Source organism: Calonectris borealis, chromosome 13 (genome assembly GCF_964195595.1).
Source record: "Calonectris borealis chromosome 13, bCalBor7.hap1.2, whole genome shotgun sequence".
Classification (NCBI taxonomy): Eukaryota; Metazoa; Chordata; class Aves; order Procellariiformes; family Procellariidae; genus Calonectris; species Calonectris borealis.
This window is the reverse complement of record NC_134324.1, coordinates 17,211,330-17,232,863: the sequence shown is the minus strand read 5'-3', so window position 1 is coordinate 17,232,863 and position 21,534 is coordinate 17,211,330. Positions and strand designations below refer to the sequence as shown.

The 21,534-nt window shown below is 48.1% G+C and overlaps 2 protein-coding genes across 5 annotated transcripts; one reads left to right on the top strand and one right to left on the bottom strand.

Annotated features, from left to right (window-relative positions):
- Positions 1–409: 409 nt before the first annotated feature.
- NKRF (NFKB repressing factor) lies at positions 410–9,154 on the top strand. Of its 2 annotated transcripts, XM_075162338.1 has the most exons (3): positions 410–785; positions 4,494–4,615; positions 6,780–9,154. In XM_075162338.1, exons 1-3 carry the CDS (start codon positions 592–594, stop codon positions 8,765–8,767), a joined length of 2,304 nt encoding a protein of 767 aa, XP_075018439.1. In that variant the 5' UTR covers positions 410–591; the 3' UTR covers positions 8,768–9,154. The 2 variants fall into 2 exon arrangements, with proteins under 2 accessions (XP_075018439.1, XP_075018438.1); XM_075162337.1 differs by lacking the exons at positions 410–785; positions 4,494–4,615 and adding an exon at positions 5,616–5,718.
- On the bottom strand, positions 9,132–21,165 carry UBE2A (ubiquitin conjugating enzyme E2 A). Of its 3 annotated transcripts, none has more exons than XM_075162340.1 (6): positions 20,802–21,165; positions 20,438–20,518; positions 20,283–20,308; positions 14,856–14,945; positions 13,687–13,775; positions 9,132–12,432 (listed from the first exon to the last, which is right to left on the bottom strand). In XM_075162340.1, the coding sequence occupies exons 1-6, from the start codon at positions 20,843–20,845 to the stop codon at positions 12,310–12,312; spliced, it is 453 nt and encodes a 150-aa protein (XP_075018441.1). In that variant the 5' UTR covers positions 20,846–21,165; the 3' UTR covers positions 9,132–12,309. The 3 variants fall into 3 exon arrangements, with proteins under 3 accessions (XP_075018441.1, XP_075018440.1, XP_075018442.1); XM_075162339.1 differs by having other exon boundaries at positions 9,132–13,255; positions 20,802–21,153; XM_075162341.1 differs by lacking the exon at positions 20,802–21,165 and adding an exon at positions 17,386–17,518 and having other exon boundaries at positions 9,132–13,255; positions 20,438–20,524.
- Positions 21,166–21,534: the final 369 nt, after the last annotated feature.

Here is a 21,534-nt window from a genome sequence, read left to right as displayed (position 1 = left end):
GCACGGGGGGCGCCGGCTCAGGGCAGGCCGGCGGTCGGCCGCGCTGCCGGGGTGCCTGCGGGCCGATGTCGCTCCCCGCCCCGCCGCGGGGTTTCCCGGAGGCCTCGGCTGCCGCCCCGTCCCCTGCCGCCGCTTGGCGGGCCCCGCCCCGCCCCGCTGCGCCCGCGGCCGCCGCCAGGGGGCGCGGGGGAGCCGAGGCGGCCGGCCGGCAGTGGCGGCGGTTTCTCGCGGCGTCTCGCGCGGTCGTGACGGGCGGCCACGTGACGCGGCGCCGGCCGGGCCGCTCCGCGCGAGACAGGGGCGAGATCGGCGCGGGGGGAGGGGAGGGGGGAGCTCCCGCCACACCGGCACGGGCGGGGCCGGGGCCGGGGCGGGGGCCGGGGCCGGCGGGGCTGAGGCCGGGCCGGGCCGTGCCGGCGCTCCCCGGCGGCCCGTAGCGAGCCGCGGCCTGGTCCGCACGTGGGGCCTGGTCCCCTCCGGCACGCCCGGGCCGCTTCCGCCACCGTGCGCGGCTGTGCCCGGCGGCTGGGCGCCCACCGGCGGGGACGGCCCCCGGGCGACGCAGGATCGTCCGCCGAGCCGCTGCCCGCCATGCCGCCGCCGGAGCCGGAGCCGGTGCCCGAGTCGGTGCTGGAGCAGTGGCGGCAGTACAACGAGACCGAGCGGCAGTGGGGGCTGCGCCGCCGCTTCATCCTCCGCCACCTCCACGGCTACCCCGGCGCCGCCATCGACCAGCTCCTCTCGCTCTCCGTCCTCTGGACCAACCACGTCTTCATGGGCTGCAGGTGAGGCCCGGCGGGACATCCCCGGCACCGGGCTGCCGCCTCGGGGCGGGGGGGGCTTGAGGGGGCCCTGAGGAGGGGCCGGCGGCGTGGGGGGGGCCCTGAGGAGGGCCCGGGGGTGTGGGGGGCCCTGAGGAGGGCCCGGGCCCTGAGGCGGCCGCGCCGGGGGGCTGCGGCGGGCCCCGGCCGCTCGACCCCGCTGCCCGCCGGGGCCTGGCGCTCGCTGTCAGGCGTGGGTGCCCCGGCGTGTCCGCCGGGTTCAGGAGGGTCCCCCCGAGGCCTCGGGGCGGCGGAGGCACCGCGGAGGCGGCCCGCTCTGCTGGCAGGAGGCGGGGTAGGAGTTTGAAGCCGCCGCCTGGAGCGGGGCCGGGCTGCCCCCGCCGCCGGGCGAGGAGAAGGAGCCCAGGCTCCCTCCGGCCGCTCTTCTCGGCCGCCCCGCGCTCTGGGGTCCCGTCGTGGCCCGGTGCTGCTCGGCCCCAGCTGCCTTTTAAAAAGTAACCCCAGAGAGCTGGGGTGGAGGGGCCGGTGCAGGAGAACTTCGGTTCCTGGGCAGTTTTCTTTGCTCGAATCTGCATGTATTTGTATGTGGAGGGGAGCAAGCTGCTGAAAAAAGTATATGTGTGTTTTGAAAGTAGTTCTTGATGTCCCACCCCTGAGGACTCGGCAAGCATGTGGTATTGTGCTTTGTAATTTAAGTGAGAAGAACGTATCCCTCTAAGCATAAAGCAGCCTATACAATCCCCTTAAAGCTCAGTTTTTCTGAGAGAAACAGGCCTGGTAAATGGAAGAGGTTTCCCTTCATCAGGATTACTGTTACCGTACCGTAACTAGCAAGGTTGTGGGGATCTGCAGAAACATCAGCCACGTCCCGGCTGACGCTTCTGATGTTGTGATTATTTTTAACTGGACATAAGGCTTTAAAGACAGAAGCAACTGCTTAACGACTAACTTCAGCAAATTGTGCAGTGACAGAGGAGCTTGTAAACACTGAAGGGCATATAGTTTGACTTTTATTAATGTTGCTATCCCAAAACCTTGTTGGGGAATATTTTCTGTCATTTGTACAGAGCCAAGTCAATGTCTTTAAATGCAGATCTGCATGTTTTCTTATTTCTTTCCGGTCCAAAGAAAGCTCTGCAAGCACCAAAATTGAGCATAGTTTTAAAACAGCTTCAATTTCTGAAGCTCGAGTGGTATGTTAAAATTAAATGTATCTTTTTAAGATGTAGTCTCTTCGGTCTGTTAGCTCATCTTATGTGTTTGTGTGCTTCTCTTAATGGAGGGCCTTCTTTGTGACAGTGCTTTTGGGAATCAATGCAATAATATGGTTATAGGGTGCTGATAACAGAAGTGAAGAGCTATGTGGCAAGATCTAAAATCCTAACCAATGATGCAGTTTAAGCCTGTAAGTGCACATACTTTCCCTGATGAACATCTCCACCTGCAGCTCTCAGGGGAGACAGGAGCGATAGGTTTAGACATGATGCGGTGCAGAGCCATTGTCAGTGAGGATGTTTCCCCAAAGCTTGGGTTGTGCACAAACGTGAACGCACCGCACGGGCCCGGTGAGCACGCTGCACTGTTGAAGAGCAATTGGCAGCTTTACTTAGAGTTGTCTGGGGAAGGGAGGTGGCCCACAGCTTTCTCTGGAACTGCCTTTTGCTGCTTGGGAAGAGCTGTTGTTGCTGTATCAAGTGAATAACTTCAAAGTTTGGGGGATTTTTGTTGTTTTCTCTTAAGTTTGTTTGTTGGTTTTTGTTTTGGTGTTTTTGGGGTTTTGTTTTTGATTTTTTTTTTTAACATTGATCACTTGCTAGCTGAAGGCAACCTGTTTGTCAGAGTAAATACAAATCAGAGTTTTTGCTGATGACACCTGAGGGAGTGTTCTGGTGGGGTATGATCTGGAGAATGTCCAGAAGGCTTAGAAAACGTGGTCTGTGAGCAAGGAGTTAAGTAACAGGATTCATTTAGTTTAGGGGTGGATGAGAGAAGACGCATGTGTTCTCAGATATGTTAAAGGTGGCTGCAAAATGGGGGGGGGGAGGAAGGCATTATGCTCCAGAGCTACTGGTATCAGGAGAAGAGGTAATGTATTTCAGTCACACCAGCGAGACTTTAGTTAGGCATTGGAGGCATAGGATTCCTCTGCCTCCATGGGCAGTCTCCACAGCTTGAGGTTTCTAAGGCCAGGTTAGACAAACACATGTTGCAACTGGTTGATTTTCCCCCGGGCAGAAATCTGAGCCCAAAACATCTCCATCCTTTGTGAAGAAGAGTGACACACTCCTGTCAAATCTAACGCTGTTCTCGCACCCTGCTGGAAAAGGGCATCGTCCTTCATGTTCCCGTCACGGGCAGTGTACTCTTCTGCCTGTAAGCCAGAGAGAGGAATAGAGATTCCTTCCCCCTCCCTTCTGGCTGCGGGAGGATGAGGGTGTCACCACTGTCCGCCTCCCTTTGATCCCACTTGGCACTTTCTTCCCATGCACGGTTCCACTGCCCCTCTGCTGGGGCCTGGGCTGTGCTGGGTGCCTGCAGGTGAAGCAGGACCGCAGTGGTGTGTGTTCAGAGTTCTCGCCCGGTAATTTAAACGGATCAGGTTTCTGCCTGGCCCTCTAAATCAGGAGCAGGAAGGGCATTTCTTGAGTGGAGAGTGAACAGATTTCCAGAGCCCGTGGAACAGTAGTAGTTAAAAACTGGTGCGAGTTTCTGCAGCACTAGCTGGGACAGTTGTGGACTCCTGTCCACGGACAGTGACCTGATGCTTTTTGACTGTTGAAGGTGAGCACACCATGGAAGAGGTGCAAGATTGCTTTTTCTCCTTTCTGAACCACCGTGTGAAGCTGTCAGAGTTTCAGGCCGTGTTTGTAGGTTCTCCTTGGTTAGAAAGGTTTGGGTTTTTTTCTTGTTCAGCGTCAGCCATGCAAATGGCTTGAAAACGTGTGACAGATCCCTGGAAAACTTAGATGGTGAGGAATGTAAGGCCAAGCGGGATGGGGTTGTACAGCATGTGTCCTGCCTGTGTGGAACTGCGAGCGTGCTGCGGCAGGGTCAGGGTTTGCACAGAGCTAGTTACAGCCACCTCGCCTCTGTCATGGCTCAGGGATTTAAAACGTTTCAGTTACAGCTACCAAGCTAGAAATTAGTATGGCTTTTTAAAGAGTGGTCGATAAAGGCTGAGCAGTGCCTTTGTCATGTGACATCTGCGACTTCAGTATTGGTGACGTACGGTCTGTGGCTGCGGACCCAGACAAGACTTCAGTGCCAGCCGGTCGCCCCAGTGCTTAGTTCACTGAAGCTGCGATGCCCACGGAGACTCCTCCTTCTCCACACCCCTGTGTTCCTTAGTGTTCCTAGTAGCTCTGCCAAACGTTATATTTTGACGGATAATGTATTTAAATTTAAGTTTAACACACCGTCAGTTTGGTGTCTGCACGATTTGTTATTCACAAATGGGTTCGCTTAGAGCCAGGTAGCTTGTTAGCTGGTGCGCAGGCTGTCTGCCAGCGCTGAACTAGCTACGGCATGAGGCTGGTGGTCAGGTCCCGTGTTAATACTCCAGCAGATCAGGGGGAACATCTCCCTTGCAGCGGGTACCATGTCTCAGGCAGCTTTAGTTCTTGTTTTGCATGATAAAAGCTTGTGTGTGCATGTGTGTGTGTTGCCCCTGTGGGACCAGTTCTAAAGTTGTTTGCCGTTGAATCCACACAGATACGGCCTGCAGGTCATGGAGAAGGTTCTCAAGATGGCTGAAGGCATCGATATCGGGGAAATGAGGACGTACGAGTTGGTCCCTAGCAGGAAGCTAAAAAGATACCACTCTCCATCTGACAGTGAGTATATCTGCCTGTGTGTCAAAGGAGACACCCTTCCCTGTCGGTGTTTGGTGGGCATTAGTGGGAGCGTGGGGAGAGCAATGCACCACGGGGCCGCCTCCGAGAGAGCCGGCACGGCGAACTGGAGAGAAGTGACCATGATGTACTCTGCTAGACTGCAGCCGTTTCCCCTCCTCTGCCATGTTGCGGGGTGTACATAATTCATGCAGAGTTCTCTTTTTGCTTAAGAAAATATCATTTTTCATTGAAATTACCAGGTAATTGATTTTCCCTAGTGATAGTGTTAGGGAATGGAATCTATGTAATTAAATACTGTCTGCCCTTCTTCCCTGTGGTGAGGGGTGATGTTCCGACCTGAGAGGGGATTGTACATGTGCATGGAGATGTAGAGTTCAGCTTACTGATTTTGAGTTACAACCTGCCTGGAGCATTGGGTGGTGGTGATGGGGGGGGGGGTTAATTTTTTTTTTCTTTCTCCCTACTGGGCCTGAAAGAGTCCTGCATATGTCAGCCCAGTCCCGTGGTCTCAGGGATCAATGTATCAGCTGTAGCTTTTCCAGCAGAGGAAATGCAGCAGGCAGAGAGGGCTGGGAGTTCAGCGGCTCCGTCCGCTGGCTCCTCTCCAGCACCTTCAAAGCTCCCTGCGCTCTCTCCAGAGGGAGGGTTGGGGGAATTGTTCCTGTGTGCAGGTGCAGGTTGTGGATGCAAGCGGGCAGGCACTTTATTTGTGAGGCAGCGTCAGTCAGTAGTTTGGCTGTTTAAAGCAGAAATGGTCAGACAGCACAGGACTCCTCTAGGCTTGGATATAATCCCTAGCTCTGCCAAAGTTTCTTCTCTTACTTTGACACCCAGCAATCCTTTTGTGCTTCCATGGGCCAGCTGCGAAACTGAGAAGAATACCACCATGTTTTGTCTGTCTCTCAGGCAGCAGCTCTGACGGGAAGGGTTCTCCATTGCATGTTACACAGACAGCATAAAGAGCTGTTCTGCTGGTGAGAGCCTTTAGATGCTGCTGCAGTGCAATCATCAAAATACCAAACGGAGCAAGAAATGTAAACCTTTCCATAATTCATCAAAACTGATGACCAAAGGACGCATGTGTGAGAGCTTTGTCACCTGATTTAAATATGAAGGCCTGTTTATGCTGTATGCGAAGTGTTTTTTTCGTCTACAGTGAACTAGGCTATGATAAATACGCTATGGTAGTGTGATGTCTGGACAGATGTGTTGCCTGATCTATATTACGGTTGCGCACATTGGCATTAGGTTGGGCAGCTCATTCCAAGGCGCTGAGGTGGCCTTTTGCTCCTCTGATGAAATTACACACACGTACCACTGCAGCGCGTGGGGGCTAAATCTTTCACAGGAAAAGTCTTGTATAACCATCTTTTAGACGTAACGTATTTGCTTATCAGCTATTTGATTCTCATGTTCTGCAGGATATATCAGGATATTCTGCTTCATTTGCATTTCTTCTGGTCAAGAAATAAGAGGTCTGCCAGTAATGTGTAATGGCCCCCCCCAGCCACTGCAGCTGTCACCTGAGGCTTGGGCAGATTTCTCCATGTTTGGTGTCCTTTAGCCAAGGGTAGTTACATTTACAGAAAATATGCTTCTATTAACACTGTCGTTAACAGCCCTGTGTGTTTTGGAAAGGAGGGTTCAGTATCACTGTGTTCCTCCATCAAATGAGAAGACCTTAAGAGAATTTGTTTATCTGAGATCATCCTGCAACCCTGCGGCAGAGTCAGAGCTGAGGCTCTAGTCCCGCTCTGGTGTTCTGTCTTACGGGCCATAGTTTTTACTCGTTTTAGTAGCTTTGAATTTCTGATTAACTTCAGAAATGAGTGGATGGTTCAGTGGGCAATGTTGGGGGGCAGAGCAAGTGATTCAGACCTAAAATCCGTGTAACTAAATATGTAGAGACTTTTGTGTGGTAGTTGTGGAGCTGGAAATACCACTGTAGTGACCTGCGCAAGAATGAATGTTCTTATTTCATCAATTGCGAATGTCTTCGGAAGGAAACCTTTTAGTTTGTGGCTAAGAAGTGGGAATACTGTGTTCAGAGCCTGCAGGCTCCTCCTGAAGATCACTCTGTGAAAACATTGTCTCCTTGTCATAGCGCATATTGGTAATCTTGTCATTTTCTTCCACCCCATAGGTCCAGAGCTGGAAGAGATTCCTGAGCCGCCCAAAAAGATGGTCCCCAGGTTCCGGGTGCGACCACGTTTTGAACCCATACACTTTGTCACCAGTGCTGAGAAGGATGACAAGAAGGAAGATTCTCTGGATAACCAAATGCAGGAGGTGAACCAGGAGGCAAATACAAACAGCATCGTGCAGCCAGCTGAAAATTGTACAAATTCTTTTGTGAGTGCACGGGAGGTGGATCCCCAGCTCTCCAACTCAGCTGGGTTTGGCTTTGCAGGCCAGGCAGCAGCAGCCAAGAAAGCTGTGAATAGTGTGGACACTACCACAAGCAGCGTGTTGCAGGTTTCTGTTTCTCCTTCAACTGTCCAGTCTGCGTCAGAGACTTTCCCTCCCTCAGCTATAATGCTCAAACAGAGTTTTATCGAGAAACTGTCAGCGGCTATCTGGAAAAATCTTGCTAACCCAGATGCAAACACTGGGACTGATAAAATTAACTATACGTATCTTTTGACACGTTCAATTCAGGCATGCAAGACAAATCCTGAATATATTTATGTTCCTCTGAAAGAAATCGCCCCTGCTGACCTCCCCAAGAGCAAGAAGCTCCTAACAGATGGCTTCGCTTGTGAAGTGCGATGTCAGAATGTCTACCTGGCCACCGGTTACGCCGGCAGCAAAAATGGATCCAGGGATCGAGCCGCGGAGCTGGCAGTCAAGCTGCTGAAGAAGTCTGTGGAAGTTAGAGTTGTTCAGCGAAAGTTCAAGCACACCTATCACGAAGACTTGGTGGTGTGCGAGGCAGGCGTGAGTCGCCCAGATTTCCCTCCTGCTCTCAAACCTCACGAGGAGTTTGTAGTTGCCAACAGGGACTGTGTCCCGATGCAGCCTGGTACTGAATCCGTGAAAGGTTCCACTAACACCAACAAACACTGGACTAGTTTTGTCCTCACAGAGAACGCCAGTGATGCAATAGGAATACTTAACAATTCTGCCTCATATAACAAAATGTCTGTTGAATATAAATATGAATTAATGCCCAACCGCTCGTGGCGTTGTCAAGTGTATCTACAAGATCACTGCCTAGCCGAGGGATTTGGCACTAAAAAGACCAGCAAGCACGCAGCAGCGGAGGAGGCATTGAAAATTCTGCAGAAGATGCAGTCAAATATAGCAGCCATCAAAGTGACCCAGGTTCAGAAAGTGGGCTGCTCGTCGCGGGGCTCCGGAAGGAAGAAGGACCTGAAGGACCTCGTGATTTATGAGAACTCCAGTAACCCAGTGTGCACGCTGAACGACACCGCCCAGTTCAACAAGATGACGGTGGAGTATGTCTTTGAAAGGATGACTGGCATGCGATGGAAATGCAAGGTGCTGCTTGAAGATGAATTCATCGCAGAAGCAGTTGGAGTGAAGAAATCTGTCAAGCATGAGGCAGCAGAGGAAGCCGTGAAAATCCTCAAAAAGACTCAGCCAACTGTTGTTAATAACCTGAAGAAAGGCACTGTCGAAGACGTCATCTCCAGAAATGAGATTCGGGGTCGATCGGCAGAAGAGGCTTTCAAACAGAAGATCAAAGAAGACAACATTGGGAATCAAATTTTAAGAAAGATGGGCTGGACAGGCGGTGGCCTAGGGAAAGATGGTGAAGGAATCAGAGAGCCTATTTCAGTGAAGGAGCAGTTTAAAAGGGAAGGACTTGGGCTTGATGTAGAAAGGGTGAACAAAATCGCTAAAAGAGATATTGAAGAGATCATTCGAAACTATGCACGCTCAGAAAGTCACATTGACTTGACTTTCTCTAGAGAACTGACCATGGATGAGCGGAAGCAGATACATCAGATCGCCCAAAAATACGGTCTTAAAAGTAAATCTCACGGGCAGGGGCACAACAGATACTTGGTGGTAAGCAGGAAGCGGCGCAAGGAAGATCTGTTAGACCAGCTGAAGCAAGAAGGGCAGGTGGGGCATTACGAGCTTATTATGCCCCAAGCAAACTGAGCTTAGGCGTCCCATTTTACCGGAGACTGAGCTTCCTGGATACTCGATTAAAGAAAGATGCTGCATTTTTCTTGTTGTGGGTTATATTAACGTTAGTGTCTTCTACTTCGTTAATATAATTTCTAAAATGTTGTTAGACGTTTAGAACTGACCAAGTTCTGTTCAAGTATATTAGCACAACCCAAAAGCAGTAGTGCTGTTACAGTATGTGTCTTTCTTTGATATTACTTGTTCCTTCCCATTTTAATAGTTTTGTAATAGCAAAAACACATGTCCAATGAGAATGAATTCGACATCATTTAAAATTATAGTTCCCTTATTCTTCTTGACCAAGGAAGGAAAAAAAAAAATGCCTTTTTTTAAAAAAAAAATAAATAATAATAAAAAGCAAAGGAAATGCAGTCTGGGGGAATAAACCTGTATGTAAAGTTGGTATTAATGACAATAAAAATAAAGTTTTATTTCTGGAAAAAAATGGGATTTGTCACACTTTGTATTAAAAAAAAAAAAATGTGTGAAAACTGTGTCTATTCTTGAGAAATATATATAGCGAAGTCTTGTCTCTGCTGTATATGTATGTAAAGAAATGTCCTTAACCAGTTTAACAGTACGGTTTTATTCGTAGATTTCTACCTTGAGTCTCCCATACTGATTACTGAATGCACCTTAATTGTCAGTGTATCGGACTAAGATAATTCCAGTGCATTTTTACCTTGGAGCACTGCTTGACATGTGCAAATACCACGGTGAAGTGCGAAATATAAAAACTGGAGGTAAATGCCGAGCCCACGCTCAGAGATGCTCGGATAGCTTGTGGGGACTGTTATATAACTTATTTTTTTACTTTGAATATAAGCTCTTTAATCCTGAGCAAAATCAAATCTGTGCCTAATTATGTCTCTGCTCCATTACTGTACCTGTGCTCGTGTATGTCAAGGGCGATTCACAAGTAAACTTCTGGTGTTGCTCCGACGTGTGGTGTGAGTGGCGTCTCTCCAGGACCGGCACGCGCTGCCGGGAGGCCGGGGCGCTTCTCTCCTTACCGGGGAAGCGGACTCCGACCTCTGCCTGTGCTGTTCCGCCGGCGCTACCACAGGACACGGTGCTTTGTGAGCCTTGGAGGAATGCTCGCTTCATGCTTGGAAAACACAGAGGTTAGGAATTGACCTTGGAAGAGCCAAGAGTGAGACGTATGTGGTTTTTCTGCTGCCTATATTTGCCACTCCATCCTTTTACATAATCCTCTAGCTTTCTTCCCCATCTCCTGTTCGTTTTTCTTTTTAAATACTCTCAGCGCTGAGGAGAGAGCGACTGGCCTCTACTGATGAAGCAGAAGGTCCTGGTGATGTGCCATTAGAGGCATTTTCATCCCCACAGTGTGAAAAGGAAGAGGCTGCCCTGGCAGGTAAGACTGGCTTCGGAAGAAGGGAGCGAGCATTCCCTCGGCTCTTTGCCTGGATGGCTGCAGCACGGCTTCTGCTAACTTGGACTTCTGAAACAAAAACATGCTGCTGCTGTCTTTGAGAAGAATAATCTGGCAGTTAATGCTGAAAGTATGCTGGGTTTTGGTTTGGTTTTTTTAATGTGCGTTATTTCCTTTCTCTACTTCTGAATTCTGCTCTCAGGAGTGCTGGGCTCTAGCAGATGGTGATGTAGGAGTGGGAGAAGCCTGGTACTTTCTAGGCAGATAGCTACTCCTGCAAGCAGGGGTGCAGCTCCCCCTCCCTAACTTGGATATGCAGCAGGTGTCCAAAGCCTGGTGACGTGGAGAAAGGCAGCAAGCGCACCACTGCAGTATTTGGGATGAAAAATGCATTTTTTTGGGGTGGGGGCTGGCTAAATGTAATGGTACCGCAACAGGAGTAGCTGTCTAGCGTGAGTCTGTGCCCGAGTAGCGGCTGTGACTCTCAGCCGCCCATCTTTGCCGAGTGCGGTACCTCTGTGCAGGACCCGTCTGTCGCCTTCCTGTTCAGTTAGTGGCTGTAGGTTTGGCTGACTGGGTGTTGGCTGTTTGAGCTACGGCGCTGCCAGCCTCGCCAGCTCCGGGGTGTTTATAGAGCCATAAGCTTTCTGGGGAGCCAGAAAGTTAGTGGATGAAGACCTTGCCTAAGAGATTGATGACTTGGACTGTTCAGAAAGGGTTCTGCTTGTAATAGCTTACAGAAATCATTACAGCTGGAACGGGGCAATTGTTAAAAGACTCTTGGTTGGCTTCAGTCATCCCTATCCATGCAGGTGGTGGGGTTGGGGTTTTTTTCCACTGGTCTGTAACTTGGGGGATGCAACTAAGGTGCTCGCTGCTTGACTGGCTCTGACTTGGGACAGCCTTGCACAGGGAATGCTTAGGAACCAAAGACGATTACTTGAGGCAGACACTCTGTCCTGCCTTCTCCACGCACACCTCAGCAGCTGCCCAACCCAGCCACTATGAGGGGCCAGTTAATGTCTCTTGCAATTTAGGTCAGACTTCAGTGGTAAAGGGCTGCTCCATGTCAAAGGCCTGTTCAGGGGCGTGAGCTGTTGTCACAGCAGATATAAATCCTGATCTAATTTTTTGAAAGAACCTGGCAGCTTCTATCTTAATTGTAGAGCTAAGCAGCAGTACCAGCTTTTGATATGTGTCAGTCATTTCAAATCCTGTTCTCTCCCTCATAAGACAGGAGGAAAGTAAATACGATTTCTGTATCAATTCATTATTGAGCCTGTTAAGTTGCTGTAACTCACTCATTACACAGGCTCTTTTTTTGTCAACGGTTCACTTGTAGGCACGGCACGCTGCTGAGCTTCCTGCAAGGGCCTGTGTTGCTAAGGCTTGTGTCTGTTTCTCCATTTCTCTGCTAGCTAGTTGATCCTGGCCTGGCTTTCCTCTGCCCCTCACACCTCCTTCTCCTGGCTGAAGGGCTGAGTTTATGATCCCTGCGGGACAAACTGGCCCAGCTTTCGCCCCAGCACAACAGCAAGTGTTTCACAACCACCTGGAGCTTGATCCCACAACAGGCTCCTGCTGTCCCGGTTAAAATAACCACAGTTATACACCTCTTGCCTATTTATACAATAAGCACTAAGGTTACACTTTATTTACAACTTTTGAAAAATGTACAGTTTCTTACATGGGTTACTTGTGCAAAGTTAAACTTTTCAACTAACAGACCAATGTGCACACAAAAGACACTGGAACAGTGGACAACACGATTGTAGGTTTCATCCCACACTGCTGCTTAAGGTACTGTATCCAAATGTAGAAACTCAGCCGTACAAAAAAAGTGAGTCTGGACTTACTTACAAATGTTTTTTCAGAGTTGAAAAAATACTTTCATAAAACTGAAGGGCAGTGAACTCGGGCATGCAGCAGTAGCTCACACAAACCACAGTAATCTACAACGAGCAGAAACTGCAGAAACTCATGTGCCTACCCCGTACTTTATTCACACTTTCCGCAAGGCAAAGTTGGATCCCAAAGAACTTATCTTTCTCAGCTGAAGATAAGGGGCAGGAGAAAGACACTGAAGGAGAGTAACTCCACCGCTGGAACCCTTCAGGTTTTACCTCTTCCATAATGTGGAAGGTCTTTCGCTCAGAGTACCACAGCTCTGCCTGGTTTTGTCTAGTAATGCCTTAGTGACAGGACTATAGAAACTTACTGAAGCAGTCTCTGTAGGCATGTCCTTTAAAATAAAACAAAAAAAAAGGGGGGGTTGTTTCTCACCCTAAGCAAAGATCGAAGTACCACAACTGCAGTGATTTATGTATATCTGTACATAAATCTTGCATGTGAAGTGCAGAAGTAACTAGCATTCCACAATCTTACTAAATATTTGAATTGGAATCAATTTAAGAGTTTTTCTTTTTCCATGAGTAAGGAGTTGATAAACCACTACAAAAGGGAGACGAGGTTATTTCTTCACTCAGTACTTAGAAATGCAGTGGGGTCTAAACCAATAGTAGAGGTAAATGGCCAGCCTGGACAGATCAGCACTTTAGTTAATATCAGTTAAAAAATGTGTATGTATATAAACATCCCTTTTATCAAGCTACACATAAGCATCACTGTGTATAACACAATTACAATTAAAAGCTTAGTGTACACTACAGAAATGCACAATACTGCCCTAAGACTGGAGAGGGACCACAGAAAATGAATTCAGCATCAGTAACTCTTTTGCAAGTAACCCAAGTACAGAACATTTGACTTCAAAGTGGGTGCTTTCTGATGTCCAAGGAGAAGAAGCTTCAGCAAGGGAGGGTGGCAACAGCACAACAGCTATTCTGCTTTCAAAGTAAATGCTAGGAGGAAAAAGATGACTGCGACACTTTGTTTATTTTCCTCATCAACAGAGTGTTCATTTGCATCATCCTGGGTCAACAGTCACGCCAGCTCTGTTCTACTATTGCAGAAACCCGTTTTTCATATTCCCGCTTATTCTCTTGGTATAGCTGAGCTGCCTGGCTGTTTGCTGGACTGTTAGGATTTGGCTCATCCAATAGAGACTGCGCAAAGAGAAAAAGATTCTTAGGCACTTGAAAGTATGCATAGTTCTCAACATATTCCTTAAACGATCCGTACTAATAAGCGTGCAGAAGTTCATCTAGATGGAGGTAAGGTACATTGCATTATTCCAGTTGTAAGTTACTGGAAGCTTTCGCTATCAGTCTTACTCTTGGCAGTGCAGGTGGCTGGCTGATTGACAGCCACACAGCAGCACCCAAGACGTGCAATCGCTGGATGGGTCCCTGCAGTGACCACTTGCTGTCACTGTCCCATCAATTTACATCGGGGAAGTATTCACACTTTAGCAGATATCACGGTATAGCTGCTATACTGACTATCGGGAGAAAAAAAAGAAAAAAAGTGTTTCCTGAGCTGTTTTTGTCAAAGCATCCTAATTTCATTCTGCCTTTTCATGCAGAGTTCTTTTTACCTGTATGGATGTTAAGATGGAGGAGACATCGTAAGTAGGACTCCAACGATTCTGAAGAATATCCAGACATATACTACCGTCTGCATAGACTAGAAAAGGTTCAAGAAGAACGGCTTAAAAACAGAAGTTGTACAGCTACTCCGATTTTTCCTAGTATTGCCTGATCTGAAAACCTACATACTGACAAACACTGCAAAAGTCAATACAGTCTGACAGACTTAAATCCAGCAAACAAACCTGTAGGTAGGAAGAGCTGAAGCTTGTAACCAACACCTGCCTGAAGTATTTAAACCCAACCCCTGCTTATTCTTCAACATCAAGCTTCTCTGTGACATTGCAACTACTACTATGGAACGAATGAAAAGCCATTAATAGATTTTAAGGCAAAAAAAATTTAAGCTACTCACAAGTGAACCAAATGAAGAACACGAGCAAAAAGCTGTTTACACATAAGGTTTCCCTAGAAAGTATCTACAACAGTCAGTGTCTAGTCACCTTTCTCACAGCAGCTTTAGAAGAACCTTCCCTCAGTGCACTTCACCCACACATGCTTACTTGCTGCTTTGGAAGTTTCTGGTATTTCTTCACAAAGCTAGTATTTGTTTGGAGGCAAGGAATACATCTCCAACCTTTAATTACCAAGGAAGGGAATTAATTAAACGATCTTACTATCACTGAATATAGCTGGAAACTGGCACTACATTTCAAGGTATAACATTCTTACCGGCATTTTTGGGAAGGAAAGTGATAAAAGACAACTGCATTCAGCAGTGTCATTACGCTATGTATGCAATACGTATAGACAAAAGTCCAAGGCACTGCTATTTAAGTACAAAATATTCTTCTGTAAGGTTTAACAACAGGCAGCTGAGAGAGAAGAACATCTCATCAATACTGCGCTGTAACACCTGAAAGGTAAGAGGCTCCTTCTACTGCCCCTTTCATTTCAAGCCTGAGCACTGCTCACATATTCATCCTTACCAAAACAACATAGAACCATAGAACCACACTGGAATTTTGCTAGCTTATTAGATAGTGGAAACTTTTATAATAAATAGACCTTTTTCTATAGCACTATAGCAAACTACTACTACAAAAAAAAAAACAACACCAAAAAAACAACCAACAAACAAACAAAAACAAACAAAAAGCATTGTCTAAGTACTTACCATTTGGATGAAACATTTTAGAGACAAATCTAACAGTAGGTGGCTTATTCGGATATTCTTCTGTGAATTCTATTGTAAGTTTGAAAGTTCCTGGAGTTGAAAGAGAGATAAGTAACCTTTATTCAGAATGAATTTACACAAGGGATGAGTAAGTAGCATCCCTCCACAAGCAGAAACTGATACTGTTGTGCTCATACATGCGTGTTGGATATGGAATACAGATTGCTCAGTCCTACAATGACTATTCTACTCTCTCCGGAGTTAATCACTAATTCTGAAGTCCTAGACAGTACTGGTACGAGAGTTTCTCCTGTGACTTATTTTATTGCTAAAACCACCACCCCAGTCAAAAGGTTTGTGTAAGGAAATAAATCTGCCCTTCCATAAAGCTTAATCCCAGTGCACTGTAAAAACAAGACAAGTGGGTGTATAACCATCTGTGTAACAGCCATGATTTCGTAAGTCCTAGAGACTGGAATATGCTATCATGACAAGGACCTTCTTATTTATTTCCTGTTTAAATTTCAAGAAAATACATTTTTATCAACAACTGTAAGGTAATCAGGTCTTATTGTAGAAAAGTAATATTGAAAGCAGCATTCAAATCAGACACTTCAAAATAAAAATCTGACCATTTACTTCACGCTAACTAGTCCTCCTTTGAGAAAGACTGATTAAGCGGAAACAGAAAACTCTGTCGTTAAGTCCCAGACCAATCATTTTTACAGCTTGCACCAACATAAGGTATTTCAGCCCTTCTCCTCAGGCTATGACAATCTGAGAATAAGTCGTCTGTCAACTAAGCTGCACAAACATGGGTCAAAGGGACTAAGCACTGCTAGTGATTCAGATCAGTAACTAAGGAACTCTACATACTCCACTTCAGAACGTGCAAGCTTCTCTTTACCATGCTATTGCCTCAGACCAACCGATCCGGGAGGCAGTTTATGAAGTTCCTGGGTATTCCCAGAGAGAAATACCTGAAGCACCTTCACACAAATACATAGCTCTCCTGTAAAAGGGATGTACCTTACAGTAACAGCTGTAACAAGCTGCCAGGGCAGACATATTAACTTTTTTGAAAAGGCATTCTTACATATCGGTGACAGGTTTTTTTCCTCCCAACACTCGGTGCCCAAATTAAAACTCAGGGGTACAGATATAAAGCTCATCCATGCTTCCCACTGTGACGGGAGTTTTCCAGCACTTATATAATTAATCTATTCCTTCATTTGGCTGACAAACATGTGCCAACAGTTTGTGGCCAGAGAACAGGTTTTTCAACCCCTTTTCCTTTTTTTCAGATCAGCAAGGACCTGCAGTATTTCCCAGGGACTCCTTCCTTTATAAGGAGATTAACATTGAGTTGCAAGAAACGAAGGTCATTCCTTTGACGTTCCAGTTTGCATACAAAGATAGAGTACAGATGCTTCAGAGCTTTCTGTACAGCAGTGGGAAGTCTCAACAGCCTAAAAATAAGTTTTTGCATATTTATTAGCAGCCTAACAACGTAAGAGCAAAGAGCCAACAGCATGCTATCTTACTGTAAAACAAAAGGAACAAGAGTAGTATAGTTAAGATTGTTCAAATTAGCAGAAGTCTGCAGTGGGGCTTTCAAGCTTTACTCCAGCTAATCCAGAGGCACAGAGCCAGATCTGAGATCAGTTTGAAAGCCGGCGCTGGAAAGTTATAACAACTTCTACCTGCTGCGAACATCAGCTCAGGACTACCTTTCCTTCCCTACCCGGTGACAATCCCAAGCAATACTGGCCCTTTAGAATCGAATGCTTAGAGATTTTATTCTAAATCTTAGAGATTCCCAGCTCTCCCCGCCCCAGTTCTGGTTCTCAGTAGCCTCCTTATGAGGTAGGAAAGCAGGCACTTTGTTCTGTGGAAGAGTGACCAAGCAGTAGGCTGAAAACTGAGCATAAACCATCAAACAGTAGAGTTCCACAAGCATACTTGAGAAAATGAATGCTACTCTAGAACACTGACTGAAGTGGGAGCAGAGGGGACAGGTAAGATGGCCAAAAAGCAGTAACAAGGGCAGTTTGGTCCTAGAATCCGTTTAAAACTACTGAAAGAACCCCCCCCACCAGGGACAGGGTGGCATTACTTCTAACACAAATCTGAGCGAGTGGTTAGACAGGTCCCAGCTGGAGTATCTACCTACTCAAATTTCCACGTCAAGACCCAGAGTGGCAATGGCTCTTTGAAAGAGCTCCACAGTACACAACACCCCGTTGTTGAGCTTCATTATAGGACAAATCCAAAGATTTGATGAACCCAAGTCCAAGGGTCACTCACACTGAAAGCCCACACAAGTGAAATGGGTATCATGACACACACTGCTGCCGATGAGGCCTTCAGTGTCCAGTCTCTTCTGTCACTGATTTTAAAGCTTTCAACTGGTATTCCTTGCAACTTGCCCTAGACAGCCAATTTTAAAACATAAATTATCATATTCACTGTCATAGGATCATCACTGATCTTAGGAGAACATTCTCTTTTCTCTCTTGTACTTACTTACCTTGTGGGTCTGTTTCTCCTACCTCAGGACGTGAAACTCTCACATGGCTAACAGAGAGGCTTCTCCATGACCTGCAGCTGGCCCGAGCAACCCCCGTCAGAGCAGCACCCATCTCCCTGCCGGGCCCTTCTCGCTGCAAGGAGCAAGAGCAGCCCCCTTTATGCCACTGTCCATAAAGCAGAGACGATCTCTTCCTCTCCCGCATAAGGATACAGAATCCATATTCTGTAAGCAAGGAGCAAACCATACAGAAGGCAAATGCCTTGCTTTCTCTGTTCAAGCCTCCTGCACGATGACAGCAAGGCAGGACACTACAGTAGCCGTGTTGCTTAACTCTCTCCAAGCCAGGAATCCCGCACTAATCACAGTATCGTCATCCAGTTTCAGAGAAACAGGTCTGAAGGACTGGGAGAGCCTGGATTTCCATCACTTTCCAGCACTACCACTTTAGATGCCACACACATATAGATTCTTAGAAATATAGTGAAGGGCAGGATAAATATCCCCAGGGTCCTACTGCAGACACCTGCAATCGAATCCTCTTAAACCAGAAGATGGAAGTTATGCTGCTGATCTAAATTAGTAGTTGCTCCTAGGCCGAGTCAGCCTGCGCACCGAGTTGTGAAAACACCCTCTAAAGTCTGGGGGCGGAGGGGAGGGAGGGAGGGTTGTTAGCTGCATTATGCTGCACAGCAAGTAAACAGACGTGTTTGAACTTAAGGTTTTCAGTTCAGACAAAGCTAAGAAACCTCAGAAGCTGAGACTGGAGAAAGGCCTCACCAGAATGATGAAGAACAATAATTCTCACAATGTTGAAATTATTAGACCTCTAGTTCACCCCAAAAAAATTTCACAGGCTACTTTCACAAGAACTGAGGCATCTGAAGTCTTACAGCACCACCAGGAAGTGACAGAGCCTAAAAATGAAAATACAAAGAGACTTCTGAAGAACACTGCCCTGCAAAGGCTTCATGAGAAGGATTACAAAGCTCCAGTGTGCCTTTGACTCACAAGGGCCTGCACAGTTAGAAAACAAGCCCAAACTAACAGCTCAATACTGTTAAATAAAAATTCCCTTAATTTTACCTACATTAAGCTAAACTGCATCTGAACTGTGCTACTCTACTCACTTAATGAAAAAGCACAGCCGAGGTACCACTACACCCATATCTCTAGGCACTACTTAGTATTTTGTTATCTAGCACAATTTAAGATATGTCCCAGCGAAAAGGAGATAAGCATATCCTGCAACACAAGACGTATCTGTTTTCCTGAGCACATACTATGAAAACACACACTTTGCTATGAAAAAAGCAATCCATCACACACCGAGGTTATATTATTAGATCAACCGAAGCAGTAGGACAGCAGAAGCAGACTCAAGCATCTGTTTGAACTTCAAACTGCTGTGAGTGCAACACGTCCTAAGTATTTGAGATAAAGACACAATGCTGCCACAGTGGAAAGCACAGACGAAATCAATACGTCAGGGCTCTCAAAAGCAGTCTCCAACCTTCTGCAACTAAACGGAAATACATGGAAAGAAGCCCTTATAGCATCCTGTTAACCCCACACCGAGCTGGAAGAGCCTGAACATGGAAACAACCTGCATTTTAGCACACTGCAAGGGGTATTTGGAGCTTTCTGCTCCAAACAGTGAATCACTCTATTAGCGGCAGTGCACCAAGAACCTAAGCAGCTCTACCAACCCTCACAGAAGTTTAAGAAAGCACTTCTTTAAGGTTTACAAATTGAGATAAAAGAATACATTTAGTCTACCTGTTCTATTATGCGATGTTATGGAATACTCAAGTTCTAAACATTAGATTTCTGAAGCAGCTACTATAGCAAGTTTCTTAACTGATCAAATACATTAAAAGAAGTCTTTGGAGTTTTCTTAGGCCTGAAATACTTAAAATTTTCAAAATCTTCACAGAAAAAAAAAATCTGCAATTTACAAGCATGCCCACAGGTATTACCTTCAAGGATAAACAGAGACAAAGGAGTTAGCCAAGAACAACATAAGAGTTAAGGAATTTTTCCTATGCTTTTGTCATGAGTCATGGAGATCTAGGATTAATTATAGCCTGCACTGAAAGTATCTTAAAAAAAAAAAATGCATCACTGATTTCAGTTAGACAGTATTTCATGTCTAACAAGTTTTCAAGAAGATGGTGAAGTATTCATACAGCATCAGTAAAGCTATAAAAGACAATAGGCCAGACGGAAACTATGAGGACACAGGTATGTTACAAGGACCTATTTAGTCAGCTTTTAAAGTTAAAAAGTCCTTTTAATCTTTAACCCTGAATGATACTGATTGTAGCAGAGTGAAGCAGATGCTGAGAAAAAAACCGAAACAAATCTGTTCTGAACTTCCTCAAACATTCAGCCCATTTCCTACTTCAGCTGACTCACGTTGGGACTTACTCGCAAAACACTTCCAGCATCAGAAAAACCAAAACTCAAAACAAATGACAACGGTTCTATACCAGGTTTTTGGCAGTTCTCCAAATGAGCGTCCCTAAAAACACGATCCAGCATTCAACAGAAGAGCTTGGAGATCCTTAAAATGGTACGTTAAATTAGGCTTAGAACAGCAGATTTAGCAACTACAAGCAAGCCCCTACAAGCTAATTTGTATATTTCTGTAAATCAACATAGCAATCTAGATCTACAGCACTTCCTTGGAGCAGGATTAAAAAAAAAAAATTTACATAAGTCCTGGATGCAGCATACGGATGTATGGTCAGCTGAATATGCGCCCATGTCCCTTCTCCATCCCCAGGCCCACACCTGTTGCAAAGTCCACGGCAGTGACACACCAAGGCCGTGTCAAACTGCAGCAGTTTACCCCGAGAAAGCCAAACACCAGGCCTGCACGTAGCCGCACTTACCGTCCTCGAAAGGGGTCCCCTCGGGCCTAGAGGAGGGAAGAAGCAGAGCACAGCGTTACCCCGCGGGCAGCCCAGCTCTGACCCCCCCCAGGAGGCTGAGCGGCAGCGGCTCCCGCGGCCTGCCGCCCCCGGCTCCCCGCCACCGCCCGACTCACCCGAAGATGACGGCGTTCCACACCATGATGTTGTTCTCGGAGGGGGCCCCGCTCACCCCGGCCGGGGGATCCTCCTGCAGCCTGCGGGGCACAGGGAGGGCTGAGGCGCCGGGCCCACCGCCCCCCGCCCAGCCAGCGGCCGCCCCTGCGCACTTCGCGTAACCCAGGCAGGTAGCTACACGCCCCTGCGCAAACGGCGTAACCCACAGGCCGACAGCGCCGACCGGCGCTACGCAATCAGCGGAGCGCGCCCTACCCCGCCGCCATGTTGTGCTGCCCCCCTCCTCCCCCGGTAGAGCTGGGCCCTTCGTCCTCCTCCCGCCCGCCCGCCCTCCCCTTTCCCCTCAGCCGGCGGCCTTGGTACCTCTTGAAGTCCCGCATGAGGCGCCTACGGGCCGGAGTGGACATGGCGGGCTCAGGGTTATAGATCACTCATACACTATCAGAGGGAGCACGGGGCGCCCAGTGACGGCGGCGACAGCGAGCTCCAACTGAGGCAACGGCAGCGCTGACGAACAGGGGCGATCGCGGCCTCTACCACTGAGGCGCGCGCGGGGGGAGGCCCTGGGCTGCACCGACTCCTGCGCCTGCTGCCGGGCGATCCCGGGACGTACCAACGGCCGCGGGGAGAGGGGGCGGAGCCGGATACCGCTGAGCCCCCAGCCCAGCCTCTACCACCGCGGCGCGGGGGCGAGGGGCGGTGCCTCAGGCAGGGGGGCTGTACCAACGGCCGTAGCGGACGGGGGTGGAATGTGGCCTGCTGACGTCACGGAGGGAGGGCGGAGCCACCCACGCTAGTGGGCCGGGCGGGCGCGGCTGGCCCCGCCCCCGGGGGCGGGGAAATGACGGCGGGCGGGGACGGGCAGCGGCGGCGGAGGCGGGGGTGGGTGCGCGGCGCTCGCTACCGGCAGGAGTCTGCTTGCCCCTTCAGCCGTGTCGTGGTTTAACCCCAGCCGGCAACTGAGCCCCACCCAGCCGCTCGCTCACTCCCCCCCGCTGGGATGGGGGAAAGAATCGTTAGAGTAAAAGTGAGAGAACTCGTGGGCTGAGACAAAGACAGTTTAATAGGGAAAGCAAAAGCCGCGCACGCAAGCAAA

Excerpts from the sequence above, each read along its gene's own strand:
- NKRF (XM_075162338.1), top strand. The coding sequence starts at position 592 with ATGCCGCCGCCGGAGCCGGAGCCGGTGCCCGAGTCGGTGCTGGAGCAG. Across the intron at positions 786-4,493 it reads CACGTCTTCATGGGCTGCAG|ATACGGCCTGCAGGTCATGG; the intron begins GTGAGGCCCGGC and ends GAATCCACACAG. Across the intron at positions 4,616-6,779 it reads ATACCACTCTCCATCTGACA|GTCCAGAGCTGGAAGAGATT; the intron begins GTGAGTATATCT and ends TCCACCCCATAG.
- UBE2A (XM_075162339.1), bottom strand. The coding sequence starts at position 20,845 with ATGTCCACTCCGGCCCGTAGGCGCCTCATGCGGGACTTCAAGAG. Across the intron at positions 14,946-20,282 it reads GGGGACCCCTTTCGAGGACG|GAACTTTCAAACTTACAATA; the intron begins GTAAGTGCGGCT and ends TTTCAACTCCAG. Across the intron at positions 13,776-14,855 it reads TAAAATGTTTCATCCAAATG|TCTATGCAGACGGTAGTATA; the intron begins GTAAGTACTTAG and ends AACCTTTTCTAG.